Consider the following 16,997-nt stretch of genomic DNA (forward strand, 5'->3'; position numbering starts at 1 on the left):
GTCTCCAGCATTCTCCATACTTCCTATAATTCTATAAAAGACTGATGGGCCAGCGTTTACTGGGCCTAGGTGCACAGAGCCGTAACTAGACTTTCTGGTGCCCTGTGCCAGAAAGAGCATTGGCACCCCCCTCATTTTTCAAAGGGACATAATGCACCCAAAAAAGGGCCATGGCTTCATGGGGAAGGGCCAGGAAATGATAGGGGAGGCCAGGAGATGCTGGGGATGAAATAAGAGGAAGCTAAAAGTAAGAATGATAATAAACAGAAATTTGACAGGCCCAAACAGCGCCACTGACCTGTGGTGCCCTGTGCGATGGCACCGGCCGCACTACCCTAGCTACGGCCCTGCTAGGCGGTCCCAGTTTAGCGTAGCAACAGGACTAACATCACTAGGATTTTAAAAACACTTCCCTTGAAATAGAAATTGTTATTGCCACAAAACGCATAGAGCTTCTAGTCTCCCTTTAAAAGGAATTTTTTGCATAAATCCCTCCCCAAGATCAACCTGCTCTAAAAATAAAACACCACACATGATGGGGAATCCGCGCCAAGCAATGTCAGGTGCTGCACAAGGGAAGGGATTTAATAAAAGAAAAAAAAAACTGGGATGAACTTTTAAACTCAGCATGACTGTAAAACAGAATGTTATACGAGGGACTCGTACATAACCAAACACATGTTCCATTTATGGAGAGTCTGCTGTCCCCATAGGTGGTCTCCAGAGCAGATGTTCTCCAGTAGTAAACACAAAATTACACTAGATAGGCCCGAAGCAAACTTCTAGCCCAGGGGGTGAATACATTATGGACAGTATATATAAAAAATTAGCAGAGTTAGTGTATGGAAACCAAAGACTACTGACTGAGGGGCTGATTCAGCAGAGGTCAGGATGGCGAAGTCGCACACAAACAGCTTTGCAATTGCGTCCTTGCAAATACGCAAATGCAGCAGGTGTGTCTGACACCACTAAAGTCGCAGGCTGGGATAATTATTGTGACGTGGACGGCGCCAGCCACTGAGTAAGTCCAGGATTTTACATCCATGGACGCAGATCCTGTCCCCACCCCCTCAACGTCTCTTAAATGCCTCTGCTTGTCAATCAGACAGAGGCATAGTAGGAACTGAGGGCTTCATTGAAAGGCGGCCGTACGGTCTACGACCGCCTCGATGTTTGTCCAGTGCGCATGCGCACGAGGGAGCCGACTCCTTCGTGCGCATGCGTGAGACCCGCTACAACCGACAGCGACGGTCGTAGCGGGTTTCTTTCCAAAGGAGGCGAGCTGTCGATGTTGATTGACAGCTCGCCCCGTTTGGAAGGAGGGCCGGGGGGGTGGCAGCCCAAACGGAGGCGTTCCCATGGGAACGCCTGCCGTTTGGGGGAGGCTCCACTGACATCACTAGTGATGTCAGTGGAGAGCTTCCGGCTCTGACAGAGCCAGAAGCTCTCCGGGGCTTACGACAAGTGAGACCCTACCCTAGGGTCTCGTCGTAAGCCCCGACCATCGCGACCATCACCCTAGCGGTCGTTAGAGCTGTGGGTGTAAACCCACAGCCTAACGACCGAAACAGAGGCGGCCGGTCAGGATGCAAGCGGCCGCCCAGTTTCTGAGAGACCGCTTGCATCCTCCGACCGCCTCTGAATGAGGGCCAGCGTTTGATCACGCAGGACCCGTCCTGCACATTCACAGAACGGGTCCTGCACAGATTCACAATAATCAGGAATCTGCGTACAGCAGTGCACGTAATCAGGCCCTTAAGATGCGTACGCACAAGACGATATTCTCCCCGAACGAAATCATCCAGTGTGTCACCGGCAGGGCTGTGCTCAGGGTTGTTAACGACACTGAGCACAAACACTGAATGAAATCAAGAACGATTTAGTTTAGTGCCGGGCTCCCTCCCTCAACCCCGAACATGTTCAACCTGACATTATCGTCAGGTTGGACTGGAGGCTTGGGCGATGAACGGCAACTACCGACTACAAACGGGAGCGCGTATTGGAAATTATCGTTCACTGTTTTGGGGCTGAAACTGGACGTTTTTTGGACGACTGAACGATAACGGCATCGTTATCGTTCAGTCGTCCCAAAAAAACAATCGACCCGTTTGTACTCATCTTAAGGCTGCTGGACTGCGTCCTGGTCCCATAACCTATCGGCAGAGTAACTAGCGCTGTGGGGTGCAATGGAATGATGCTATATATATTTATTATCCAGCCAGATTATCTACCAGGATGAAAGACACTTGGCCAGAGTATTAAAGAACAAGAAGCAGCAGCTCATTTATAAATTAATACGTCACTCATAATTTATAGGATACTATCCATAATTAATTTCATAGCAATTCCATGGAATATTCGCAACCTAAGCAACAACGCAATGTAATAACCCCAATATAGGGCCCGATTCAGAATCGCACGCTATGCCGATAATGATCAAACAGCCAATGTTGTTTCTTACGCGCATGTGTCTAAGTCGCGCAGAGCATGCGGCACAAACTTGTTCGTACAGAGTCGCAGATTTAGATGCACGGTAGGAGAAATGTAAGAGCGTTCCTGGATGGTGACTGGGAGGAACCTGGGGCGGGGAATGGGACAATAAAGATACAGGGAGATGATGAGTCTTATGCGAGTGTCACGGGCGCATCGCTGGATAGCGGCCGTGTACAATGACGCACAGCCGCTCACGTAGGCCATACTCTGACAAAAACTGTCCAGGGACTTCGGAAGTTGGAAAGGCTGCTGCCAGGTCCCCATTGCCGGAATTGGGGGGACCGCATCGCACTCGCCATCTAAAGATGGCGAGAGTGACGCAGTGACAAATAGCGGTAATCTTAGATTACCGCTGCTTGTTAAATACAGAAAGGAGTGCCAGTGGCGTCCCTCCCTGCGGTGTCACGTTTTGAGCGCCCCGAAAAGGGGGTGTGGCCTCGTGCGAAGGGGCGTGGCCTCGTGGTGCGGGGCATGGCCTCACGGCCCGATCCCCTGTGGTCCCGTTTCTTAAGATTACTTGGAGAGGGGGGTGCCGACTGCTTGTGTTGCAGTGCCGGTTCCCTCACAGTGTCAGGAGCTCCTGTCAAGGGGTCAAGGTGCAGCTCCTGTCTGCACCTTGGTGTCACCCCCCGGTGGGTGACACACGGGTGCGGGCCGCACCCCCCTTGTGACACCACTGAGGAGTGCTAAAGGGGGTTATGCTTCGTTGTTAAATGTCCTATAAGCTTTAGTATGCTATACAATTCTGCTTCTAGCCTGCCAATAACTTGCAAACACTTTGGAAATAATGTAAGGGGGATGTTTTTTTTTCCCGTCCACATATTGTCAGAAACATGAAGTTGAAGACTAGAGAAAGACCTCTTTATGCCTGCACTTGGCCCCCAGCCCATACATACTTAAGGAGCCTCATGCCTGCCGTGGCCCCCAGGTACAGGGGGGTGATGGAATGTCGGCTGGACGGCACCTCCTCTACCGCCTTGTTCAGACAGTCTTCCAAACTCTTTCCAGCATCTGGGGGGCTCTGCCAATAGCTGGATATCCCGGGACCTGGCAGCGGAAGACACAGAGCAGATGCATGAAGACAAGGTCAGCGCACACTTTATAGGGATCACATTCTCATGGACTAAAAGCTCATGAGCCTGGAAAAGCATCAGGAGCCAGAGGAGAACGGCAAAACAATAAAACAAAAGAAAAACATTATTTCAGGGGTTCTTATCTTTGTTTTTTGTTTTTTTTTAAAAGCAATTATTTATTTAGCTAACAATTCGTTGTAATGAGCATGGAAAGGAGGAGGGGGAGCAAGAATAAGTTACAGATTTCTTTTTTAAAGTTTATTTTACAAATCTAAGGGGGAGATGTATCAAACCTTGGAGAACAGGTGGATGAAGATAAAGTACCAATCAATCAGTTCCTAGCTGTCATTTTTCAAACATAGCCTGTAAAGTGAGTTAGGAGCCAATTGGTTGGTACTTTATTTCTCTCCACGATGTAATAAATCTCCCTCCAAGGGCCATATTTAATTAGAGGCGAGAAGTCCGTTTTTGGTGATAATTTATCGCCGATTACGTCATTTTCACTTATCCCCATATTCAATTTCAAGGACTTTTCACAGGTGCTTTGTTAAAAAACGGGGATAAGTTTCACCACTGCATAGGTGGCGAAAAAAAGTGCAGAATTGGGTTTTTTGGGGTGCAGAATTAAAAAAAAAAAAAGTACCCTGCAGCCTTTGGAATGTCCCCTTAAAAGTAAATGTTTAATAAAAATGTTTTAAAAAATATCCATAGGAAACCCCAAAAAAAAGGGGTTTCATTTTGGGGGCAAAAAATAAAAAAATAAAAAGTTGGGGGACAATGTTAAAAACTAGCGAAATTGACTCAGGGTGTCCCCAAGTATGCGGGAGGTTTTTTCTAGAATGCGGGTGGTTGCGCCAGGTAGATTTTTTAAAGTTTTTAAAAATCTTTTTAGGGACTTAAAAATATGCTTACACCCATTTTCATGTACCCCAAATTTTATGGAACGATTTAGTTTTTCAAAAAAATAAAGCTAAATGTTATTCTTCACCACTTCTTCAAAGACACATTTATGCACCTGCCGTGGCTGTTTAAAAACCCCAATTACCTTCAGCAGGCCAAACCGGGGGTACCCATAGTGATCCCCAATGTCAGACCATCTTTTAGGGGGTGACAGGCTGATTTCCCCAAAAGTGACAGGACTTTGATACTTACCTTTCCGCCGGGTCCCGTTTTCGGCGATTCCTAATTGAATATGGGGATAAGCGGGCACGCGCCCGATACTTTATCCCTTACAAAAATGGCGATGATGGCAAAAAGTCCGACCTCGGACTTTTCGCTTCAAATTGAATACGGACCTAAGTTTGTTAATTACTCCTGGAGCAAACAGGCCTGTCTTCACAATGCAGTTCCAGTAATGAGCACAGGGGGCGCTGACTCCAGGAGGGTGGATCGCAGATCACACACTTTAGGATAGGGATGGCAATCGGTGGTCTTACCATCAATGGTTACCATCGATGACAATTTAGCAAGTGACAATCGATAGTAACCAACTATGCAGTGGATGACAATCGATAGTTTCACCAGAGCATGGTCATTCATGCTCTTTAACTGACTGGCCCGTGGGCCAATCAGAACCTGGGGGCTGGGCTATGCGGTTGTCAGGACCAGGCTCTGCATTGTACACTTGGCCACTAGGAACCGGGTTCTGCACAGTACACGGCTACCAAGGACCGGGTTCTGCATCATACATGTGGGGTTAATATTTACTAAAGATCAGTTTTTCAAAGCTGAGGATTCTCTTTGGCTATGAAGGTTGGTTTTTAATAATGCTAAATGCAAAACAGGCCTGATTGCCCGTGCATTACTGTTACCCATTAAAATCCAGCCCTTAAACCCGCTGAAAATTGTCAGCTTTGCCGCACGTTGTATACAACCTGCTCTAGGCTGTAATTTGTCCACCAAGAAGATGTCGTTGTATTACCAATCTCAGAAAACATTTCATCATTTACTACCCCACTGTTTGTGCTACTGACATCCCACCTCCCCCAACACAGCACTAGATCAGTCACCGCCTGGTGCGACAGGATGGGTAGAGCAGTAGAAAGTAGCGATGAGGGTAGTGGGGATGAGCCCCTTCTGAATCTGACTGCAGGCAGGGGAAAGGGACTGTGCCGACCAATAGTGTCAACTTGGTCAGACCCCCTACTAGGCTGTATGTGCAGCGCACTCTCCTTTCACCAAAACCGTCCAAGGAACCTCAGGGTGTCAGAGTACACAAGCAGCCGCATCGGTGCCTAAGCTGGTCTTGTGACAAAGATAAGAGGCTGACTCTCTGGCACCCCCTTTCTGCCTGGCTCTGCCCAAATAATGGAGTCCACACACATTTTTGGGCAAAATCGGTCACAGCTTTATTTATTCACATATCACACAAATACCAACACCAGAGATCGCAGGGCACGGAAAGAATTGGTGGGCAAGGCTCTCTGTGGGGGGGAGGCATGCTCTGCTGACCTTGCAAACACGCAACAACCACCCTCCCTCTTCGCACCATATGGGTGAGGGCATGCGCGGCCGACCTTGCGGACACGCAGCAAACCGACCCCCTGTTCCCCACATGGGAGTGCATGCTCGGCTGACCTTGCGGACACGCAGCAACCAGCCCCTCCCCTTTTCCAACCTGAGGACCAGCTACCATGCGCCATATCACCCTCACTTGGCACGCAGCCCGTATGGCCCAACCGCCACAAGCTGGCACCAGGCGTGCGGCCTATTCCTTGGTGAATATGCCTGGCGCTCTGTAATGCCCCTGCATAAGATTCCATTTCATGCCTTGCTCACCTCTTTCCCCCACTGCTTGTCAACGGTGACATTCCTAAGATGGCCACATCACCGTTCTAGGCACTCATTTATTTATATATTATTTTTTTTGACATTTATTTTTATCTCTTTATTCATTCATTCTTTTATATTCCAAACATACAATGACATGATCAAATATTTACACACATAAATGAACACACAGCAAATGCAAACAAACATCTGCCTACTACCTCTACTGCTGCCCCCACAAAACTACAACTGTACGCAACTATCTAATGGGATGGGTGGGCGGGGATCTTCTGTACGAGAGTACTAACCCCTTCCTCCCCGCTGCACTTTATAACTGTCTCCCTGCTCCTTCCCCCTCCAGGTCAGCCCATTTAGGGGAATTCAATTAGAGGCAAAGTTATCGCCTGTCCGACTTTTCGCCTCATTCGCCTGTTTCAGAGGCGAATTTATTCCGTGCACGTCCCCGCTTTTCACCTAATTCAATTGCAAAACAGGCGAAAACGGAAATAGGCGAATGCGGAACAGGCGAAAAGTACTGAAAGAAGTCAGTCTGTACCCCAGAAAAAGATGCACTAACATAGGAAATCAATATAGATGTGTACAAATAGCGCTAATAAGACTATTTTGGGTACTTAAGTTGTGTAAATTGCCTGCTATTAGCGTCTAGGTAAAAGTGGTGAAGAATGGCATTATGCAGTATTTTTGGGGGAAAATAAGTAGTCCTGTCAAATTTGGGGTACTTATAAATGGGAGCTGGCATATTTTTATGTCTCTAAAGTGAACTTTTTCAAAACATGAAAAATCCCCCTGCTGCACGCACCTGCAATCCCAAAAACACCTGACCCATACTTGGGGACCCCCAAGAAGTTTATTTCGCTACTTTTTATGTTTATCCCCCCACTTTTTAAAATTTCACCCCAAAAATGACATGTCTTTATTGGGGTGTTCTTAGGCTTTTGTTTTATTTTTGCAGATTTGTCCTTTGGGGGGCCGTCTCAAGGGGTCTGAGTCGTTTCCCCACGTTTGCACCCCAAAATAAAGATTTAGCATTTCTTTTCACCTGCTATTGATTGGAGAATCTTTTTTGGAGAATTGTTTCCGCTTAGGCGAAATTGTCCTGGAATTGAATTTGGCAAAAAAAATTTTAGGCAAAATTTTCTCCAAAAAAACAGGCGAATATGGCTTTTCGCCTCTAATTGAACATGGCCCATTGTCTCACTGGCCAACTGGTTGCCTGAGGTGTTGAAACGTGGATGGGCCCACTTGCCCATCCCCACCGATTTTGTGTCGCAGGCCTGCGGGGCTGCCTCGCCCCCCTCTCCCTTACCGAGCGCCATCGCCATGTTGGCATCCTCTGCCCCCGTTCTCTTTCCTATTGCAGATGCCAGCTGTTTGTCCGTCTCTCTCTCATTATTGGCAGGGAGTGGCTTGGATGAGATCAGAGTAGGTCTCCTGTTATTTGATGCTAACCGTGGATACTTGCTATACGCCTGGTCGGTGTGTACGCGGAAGGGATGCTCAGCCCTCCCTGTATGCTTTATCGGTGATCCAGCGTGGTTTCCCTGCTGCTGTTGGCGAACAATGCCTCGGCTCCGTGTGCCAGATCACTTGCTTGCTGCTGCCTCTTCCTTCTCAGGCGGACAATCTTGGGGCTCGTATTTAATAGGGTCTCCCTGCCTCCTCTTTACTGCAGGCTGGTGGATTATGTGGTCCGATCGATCCCGCCATAGAGACGGAATCGGTATGAAATACCGCTGGCCGCAGAGTTCCCGGCAGCGGAAGCCCGACAGCGCTGGAAATCCCGATCGTCGATAGGTAAGTACTGACTAACCTAACCCCCTAACCCTAAATAGGGGTGCCTAACCCTAACCCCCCCCAAGTGCCTAACCCTAATCCCCCCTCTAAGTGCCTAACCCTAACCCCCCCTTCCCCGCTGCCTAACCCTAAGTCCCCCCCGGGGGTGCCTAACCCTAACCCTCCCTCCCCCTAGCCTAACCCTGACCCTCCCGGGGGGGTGCCTAACCCTAAGTCCCCTCCAGGTGCCCTAAACCTAACCCTCCCCCCCCAGCGGCTGTCCGCTCGCGGCGCCCGGCATCCCTTCGATCAGGATGCTGGGCGCCGGTCTCCGGCGTCGGGGAAATGTCAGGCATCTACATCTAGACGCCCGCCATTACACCCTCGCCGGGATATGACAGTCGGGAAGCCGGCTGCCGGTATTAAGGCAGCCGGCTTCCCGATTGTATACCATAGAGACCACCACCTTGCAAAGTGCGAACGCTCCATGGGAAAATGCACAGCGCACGTGCCTGTCACTGATGGCCACTGACTGCACATGTCAGGGACAGATGCCTTAGGTAATTATATAATAGATTAAGGGATGGGAAGACGCACCCCATGCTGTACACTGTACGGTTATAAAAGCACAAGGCTGTCTATCGAACACTTTTACCCATGTTACCGATATCGAAGGTGACTTGTAATATCTTTAATAGTTTACAGCAGAGGGTGCATTACGCCTAATACAAGTTTTCCCGATAACACTGCAGTGATTACATAAGAAAACACCAATTATAAGAGGTTACATTGGAATATGGATATTATTTACAAAAATAAATATTGCGTATTGCAATAAAAAGGAACTTCAGTAATAATACTAACAATAATAAAATAGTTCAATTATCAGTCTTCTAACTAAACATTTTTAATGTAATAATTTGTTTAAAAATGCAACAAAATCTCATTAGACAACCAGCTGTTGTCGGCGGCTTCGCCAGCGATGAAATCGCTTCTGCCCACATTGTTTTATTTGTGGTGTTCTAGTTGTATTGCTTTGCATAGGGGCCCTGTGGCAGGAGTTGCCCCACCTGACCAGCAGCACTATACAGACTGGTGGCAGCAGCACCTTCACCCACCACTCACACCAATGTCACTGTGTGCCCTGTGCACAGACTGCTATGTAACCTATCCTATTCACCCACCACTCACACCTATGTCACTGTGTGCCCTGTGCACAGACTGCTATGTAACCTATCCTATTCACCCACCACTCACACCTATGTCACTGTGTGCCCTGTGCACAGACTGCTATGTAACCTCTCCTATTCACCCACCACTCACACCAATGTCACTGTGTGCCCTGTGCACAGACTGCTATGTAGCCTCTCCTATTCACCCACCACTCACACCAATGTCACTGTGTGCCCTGTGCACAGACTGCTATGTAACCTCTCCTATTCACCCACCTCTCACACCAATGTCACTGTGTGCCCTGTGCACAGACTGCTATGTAACCTCTCCTATTCACCCACCACTCACACCAATGTCACTGTGTGCCCTGTGCACAGACTGCTATGTAGCCTATCCTATTCACCCACCACTCACACCAATGTCACTGTGTGCCCTGTGCAGTGGCGGGCTGGGCCGGGGGGCAGGGTGCCATGTGCCCCCCCGGCCGCAGCGTCATGAGGGCCGCGGGCCGTCTGTGTCACTGTGACACAGACTGCACCGCGTGTGTAGCGCTGACCGAATGGAGTTCGGTCAGCGCTACACAAGTGACAAACACACAGCCGCCGGCTCCGGCAGCTGTGTGTTTGTTTTGATCAGCAGCCAATGAGAGTCTGTCAGACTCTCATTAGCTGCTGCTGCGCCCACTGAGGGAGCCGCTCCATCTTCCGGCTCCCGCAGTGGGCAATGGGAGAGGCGTCATGACGTCATATGATGTCTCTCCCATAATGCAGAGCGGCCCAGCCCCGGAAGGACAGACGGAGGAGCGGATGGCGACGGCAGGAGCGGGGATTCAGGTAAGAGGTTTTTTTTTCTTACTACGCGTGTCTACTGGGGGGGAGGCTGGCACTACAAGGGGGAGACCACTACTGGGGGCACCACTACTGGAGGCACTGCAAGGGGGGGACTACTACTAATGGGGGCAATACAAGGGGGGGACTACTACTACTGGGGGCACTACAAGGGGGGGGGGCTACTGGTGGCACTACAAAGGGGGAACCACTACTGGACTGGGGGCACTACAAGAGGGAGGGACTACTACTGGGGGTACTACAAGGGGGAGATCACTACTGGGGGCACTACAGGGGGGAAAGCACTACAAAGGGGGACCACTACTGGGGATTATAACTGGGGGCACTTCAAGGGGGGGGACTACTACTGGGGGCACTACAAGGGGGGGACTACTATTACAAGGGGGGACTACTACTACTAGGGGCACTACAAGGGGAGGGGACAACTACTAGGGGCACTGCATAGGGGGGACCACTACTGGGGGCACTGTATAAGTGGCACTGCATAGGGGGGATCACTACTGGAGGCCTGCATAAGGGGGTCCTCTCCTGGGGCACAGGGGGGCACTGCATATGGACACCACGATGGGGCTGTTCCTAATCTTTATTTTCACTTTACATTAATCCCATATGGACCCGCCTCCTCCCTGGAACACTTGAGGGGGGGGGGGGGGGGGGCGCCGTAGCACGCACGTTCTTCAGGCACCCTGGCTACACGCTACCCCTCTGCCAGGGCCGCCTGCATGCATTTGCCCCCCAGGCTAAAAGTTGCCAGCCAGCCCCTGGCCCTGTGCACAGACTGCTATGTAGCCTATCCTAGTCATGTGACCGCGGGCCCAAAGCACCTCTCCCCCCGCCCCTTACCGGCTGCACGCATGGTGCCACACCTATCTCTTGCATTGATGTCAAATAAGTTTTGCTTTTGTTATTGTTCAGCTTTAACTTGACGGATGGAGATGAAACAGAGTGCAGGTTATTTCTAGGCGTTTCCAGTACACAATGATGCAGTTTTCATGAAAAGTAGTTCAGTAGTTTTTGCGCCAACTAGCAACAGACAAACAGACACAACGTTCACATAATAGTATAGATAGGTAGAGTGTTGAGCGAAACATGGAGGGCAGCGGAGCTTCCACTTACCTTTCACATCGCACATACTGTACTGACTGACAATACCAGTATCGTTCTCTTTATCTGCCGGCCACTTGTAGATGAAGAGAGCGGTGTGGGAGGAGCCTGCGTCCAGGACGATGCCATACTGTACAAAACAAATGCAGAGACCATGAGCACATCGAACATTAAGAGAAGGCGGCTTAAACAGATCTACTCATTTGTGCATTATTATAATATAGTAGAGTAGCCTTGTATACCGTCTGTACAGATACAGGTGGCATGAAGGTTACCGTGTCATGGTTGTTACCATGGTCACCGATGCCGAACTGCACCGACATTCACATTATCTAAGCCTAACGTTCACCATTTCCCTGCCTGTGGTGGGGGGGGGGGGGATTTCCTGTAGTGTGAATAGTCCTTGCTATGTCCTACTGTAGTGATGGGGGAAGGGAGCAGTTTAATAATTAACAATCATCTATTATTCATCAGGTCCAAAAAACGGCAGAAATCTTTGTGACAACACCACATATGGCTGCCCTCAGGCATCAATGAACTGGAGCTGTATTGTAAGCAGGAAAGGGCCATAACTATTATAATATAATGTAAGAGATACAAACAGAAAACGATTGCTTACATATCGTCTACAGATTATTGCACAACTACTGAATCATGGGGTGTACTGGCAGTGAAACACATGGCTTCTACTGATTGTCATTACTTACAAAAAAAAAAATTAATAAGACAAATTAAATCAGTTATGGGTTATTTGTCACATTACATCGCACTCGCCTATTCTCCCGGGATGCCTAGGAGACTCACAAATCTCGGGTGGCTCACCCAGACGCCCGGAAGAGTAGGCAAGAGTCCCAGAGGCCGGCTGCCTGCCGGAAACCCACCTCCCGACTGAAGTGAGTGTTCAGGGAGGTCAATGACGCCATTAATTTGCGCTGAAGCACCGCCCCTGTGGTAATCACAGCATTGTATGGAAGGGGACAGGACATCGACGATGCAATCATGCTGTCAGACCCCTTCCCCTACCCTGCGCCGCCCACTTAGCCATGCCACGCTCCCTGCATCTCCAACCTGGCCATATATTTATCACATTTTAGGCCTTGGTGATGAATAGATGATTGTCAAAACAGATTTGAAAATGAGTGTATACAGCAAACCCTTTAAAGATGGGATCAATGATCCCAACAAAGCAATTTGTTTATTTTTCCTGTGACGGAGACCACTTTGTCTACACAGATTACTGAGCAAAATGGGCACAATTCTGAGCTGCACACAGGTCCGTATTTTTTCCCGCATCTAGCGAATCTCTACACTGGCCGCGGTCTGCAATCAGAGGCCCGCCCCCTCACAATGTAATGACGCAATTTGCAAAGTCTGTGGGGTGGGGAAAGGTCCAGGACTACGTGATTCTATGAGAAACGCTTCATTATGGTTTAAAACCGCTTGTGGTGATCCAAAATGGGTTTAAACACAATGCACTCCCATACAATAATGGACTATTTTAAGTGCAGTACCACGTTTTGACAGCCTGAAATCGATGAAGCATTTGTCCCTTCCTTCCCTCCCCCCAACAAAGTGCAGCAACACAAGTGCACTCACACAAAGGGGCATGCATGGCATTATAGGCACAAGTCAGGTGCGGTGTTTCCGTGTCAGTGGGTAACTAGCCTAATGCTGGCCACACACTAGACCAACTTATATCCAACTAGTTGATTGGTTGGAATGAAAATCTGGTAAGGTATGAAAGCAAACGACAATCAGCAATTTGCTCCCAAACACCGGAAAATGGACAAAAAAACTGTTGTTTGAACAAATTGTTTAGATCAAACATTTAACAAACTTGTCTGACGACCATTTTCATCTGTTTTCTGGCATTTAGGAGCAAATTGCTGATCGTCATTTACACCCATACTTTACCAGATTTTCATTCCAACCAATCAACTAGTTGGCTGGTTGGATGAAAGTTGGTCTAGTGTGTGGCCAGCTTAAGGCGGTTATTATTACAGAAGCTTAATAATAACAGTCCTGCAACACCGTCGTGCCCTCTAAAGCTGGCCACACACTAGACCAACTTTCATCCAACAAGTTGATTGGTTGGAATGAAAATCTGGTAAGGAATGGGAGTAACTGATGATCAGCAATTTGCTCCTAAATGCCAGAAAACAGATGAAAATGGTCGTCAGACAAGTTTGTTAAATGTTTGATCAAAACAATTTGTTCAAACAACAGTTTTTAGTCCATTTTCCGGCATTTGGGAGCAAATTGCTGATGGTCATTTGCTTTCATACCTTGCCAGATTTTCATTCCAACCAATCAACTAGTTGGATGGTTGGATGTAAGTTGGTCTAGTGTGTAGCCCGCTTAAGCCTTCTGCTTTACAAACTGGAAGAGAAACTTCACTCATTCTCCTGGCAAGACCATGTGAATGAGGGGTAATGGAATTATACTATTTTAATGAACTATTGGTCAAGGATGTTACATGTATATTGGCATACAAAGACTTTTCCTGTATCAATGATCCCTATTGTTCTCCCGTCACTAATGGTTCTTGAACGTGAACAAGACTCTTTGCCAGAGGTAACAGGAGATTATGTCTGTATACAGGAACAGAATACATCTAATCAGAAACTTGTACCCTCTGCGAAGTTCCACTTTTGCATCAGAGGTGCCCCAAACCCTTCATCAGACACACACACACACACACACACACACACACACACACACACACACACACACACACACACACACACACACACACACACACACACACACTTTATATATTACACACACAAATACTGTGTATTAATTATTTATGTTGTTAATTGAGCCTATGCTAAATGATCAGCCTGCTGAGATTGGAACATTTGCGGTGATTGATTTCATTGGAAGGAGAGTTGGATACCTCTGAATTGTGTGTGGAAATGGGCTTACAGAGGGACCCCCGTTTTCTAGGCCGATGGGCTCATAGAAAGCCCCCCCCACCCATTTCCTAGGCTGATGGGCTCACAGACAGACCCCCACTTCCTAGGCTGATGGGCTCACAGATTGTCCCCCATTTCCTAGGCTGATAGGCTGGCCGGAGGAACCCATCATGGGCTCAAGGGCTGGCAGAAGGACCCCATCATCGGTCCAATTTTCTGTAAATAGCCTGGCAGGTGGAGATACTGTAATAATTGGGCTTTTTTTTAAAAAAAAATCAAATAAATTTTATTGTGTAAAGCACCAAAAAGTGTCAACATACATAATTCTAACTGGCCGTTCTTTTCTTCATCACTATACATTCCCAATACATACATAATGTGAACAAAAGCCGACAGGTTACCCTGACAATACTTGTCTGGCCTCATTATTTATAGAGATTACATGTTAAGTGGTTACTGCTGAAGGGGATTAGCAGGGCTGTCATCAGCCAATAGGCTCTTCTCTTCGACAGCAATGCATGCAAAGTCGTTATATTATGTATAACCGTTAATAAAATCTGCAATGCACATAGAATAAGTGGTATAGTGATAAAGGACAATAGTCGGGAAAACGAAAACTCACTCGTGGAAGAACTTTAAGTTTCATTCCTGTCTCTGTCCTCAAACAGACCTCTGGTTTTCTTCACGCTGAATGGATAAGTAAAACTTTGGCGTCTCGGGAAATAAATGGAATGTCCGTACTGTATATACACTGGAAAAAACACTGTACTCTAAGAAATTCTCTAATGGCTAATATTATATAAACAGAAATCCATAAATCAGAAACAGCTGGCGCGTCGCACAGGCCACTTATGTATTCTAAGTTTTGTGCTTTTCAACATAAAATATATTTATTCCGATGATAAGATGCTGTTCATGCAAGCAGCTGCGGGACAATTATCATTGCTGCAATATTTCCAGCGTACACGGATGGTGTCCCGACCTCTACCCTCATTTAAATCCCCATGGTGACAGGACAGAGCTACAGACATTTAGCACATTGTGAAATCTACAAACGCGGCGCTAGGAACCTGGAATGCAGATATTCCCAGTTCGCCAAAAGACCTTTTGTTTGAAATATGGAGAAAAGATACGAAAGCATGAAAATATGGCAAGAATGTGTGAAAGACGAATTTTCACCATTGCACACACACAATGCCGCTTATTGCAAACCAAAAATAGACTGGACACACGGAGCTACTGAATAATTAATCTAATTTAATTGGAGAGAAATCTTTGTAGCCATGGGAATCCCCGCACGGTAGTAATGCAGAGGACGCTAATGGAATGTACATTAACTTTGTAGTGTCAATCAAGTGCTTCCTTTCTGTCTGTTGTAGGACCACAGTCAAGAGCCTCGCCTGTGACTGCATGATGTGTAGGCGTGAAAGGGTTAATCAAAACAAAGGGCCCTGATTCAGATCCACTCGCGAGCGGCTGTCCGCTCGCAAGTGGGTCGATGGTCTGCACTGCGCATGCGCACGACGAAGGTAGCTCCGTCGTGCGCATGCGCGAGACGCGACGAGCGAAGGACTTTTCTTTGCTCGTAGTGTCTGATCAAAGGGGGCGTGCTGTCAATGTTGATTGACAGCACGCCCCCTTTGGCGGGCGTGCCTGCCAGACGGAGGCGTTCCCAAGGGAACGCCTACCGTCAGAAGCCGGCCCCACTGACATCACTAGTGATGTCAGTGGGAGTGATTTTGGCTCTGATAGAGCCAAAGTCACTCCTGGCCCTGCGGTTGAAAAACTCAACCGCAGGCTTCTGCTCGCAGTGGCGATGGTCGCGATGGTCAAGACCATCGCGACCATCATCCTGCACGCTCGTATATGCTGTGGGTGGTGACCCACAGCTATACGAGCGTCCAGGAGGACGCTCCATATTTATGGAGGTGGGCCCTGATTCAGAGCGAGCGCTCCGGTCAGAGCGTCCGGCTCTGAATCAGGGCCAAAGTCAACTGATCTACAAATGATGACATATCTCCTGTGGTACCTCCATATCCAATGGCAAATGCAGAGTCTTCTGGACCATCGCATATTTTACTGGAGAGGGATCCCCCGGATCCCTTCCAGTCGTCTCCCACTGACGCATGCACAGGCCGACAGCCGCGCATGCGCAGTACACGGAAACTGAGTGACAGGGGTAGCCATCACTTTCTTTCCAGCTCTTCGCCAAGACAGTTTTTTCCAGAATCTCTGTCCCAGTGCCCCAACTTTGGTAAATGCATGCCGTCATTTTCATGATACATTGGGCAAAATTTACTAAGCGGTGGTTTGACGGCGGTTTCTATTCTATTCTAAACCCCGGCGGTTTGGTGGCGGTTTCTATGCTATTCTAAACCCCCGGCGGTTTGGTGGCGGTTTCTATGCTATTCTAAACCCCTGGGGGTTTGGTGGCGGTTTTGCAGTGGTTTCTAAATGACAGCCCTGTTCTATTCTATTCTAAAATGTGTTCTGACTGTGGTTTGGCGGCGGTTTTGCTTTCTGCAGATTTACTAAGGCCAAAACCGCTGCAAAACTGCCATCAAAATACATTTTAGAATAGAATAGAACAGGGCTGTCATTTAGAAACCACTGCAAAACCACCACCAAACCCCTGGGGTTTAGAATAGAATAGAAACCGCCGTCAAACCGCCGCTTAGTAAATTTTGCCGATTGAGAGTTGGGGTGAGATTTTCATGCCACAACTGTATTTTACATGTGGTTGGTGGTAAAAATGTCCCTTAGTTCCAGATTGCATTCTGAGGAAATCCTTAGTTATTCCATAGCCAATCCCAAAATACAAATTA

The 16,997-nt window shown here is 48.0% G+C and overlaps 1 protein-coding gene across 1 annotated transcript in view; it reads right to left on the bottom strand.

Annotated features, from left to right (window-relative positions):
- ENTPD2 (ectonucleoside triphosphate diphosphohydrolase 2) overlaps nucleotides 1-16,997 on the bottom strand; it is an 82,839-nt gene that overhangs the window by 30,397 nt on the left and 35,445 nt on the right. Inside the window, exons 2-3 of the mRNA XM_088459138.1 lie at nucleotides 11,267-11,384; nucleotides 3,390-3,540 (exon numbers count right to left, since the gene is read on the bottom strand). Coding sequence (XP_088315264.1) covers nucleotides 3,390-3,540; nucleotides 11,267-11,384 — 269 coding nt within the window. The remainder of the gene's footprint in view (nucleotides 1-3,389; nucleotides 3,541-11,266; nucleotides 11,385-16,997) is intronic.

The sequence above is a fragment of the Taudactylus pleione genome, unplaced genomic scaffold (genome assembly GCF_031769625.1).
Source record: "Taudactylus pleione unplaced genomic scaffold, aTauple2 ptg000897l, whole genome shotgun sequence".
NCBI classification, from domain to species: Eukaryota; Metazoa; Chordata; class Amphibia; order Anura; family Myobatrachidae; genus Taudactylus; species Taudactylus pleione.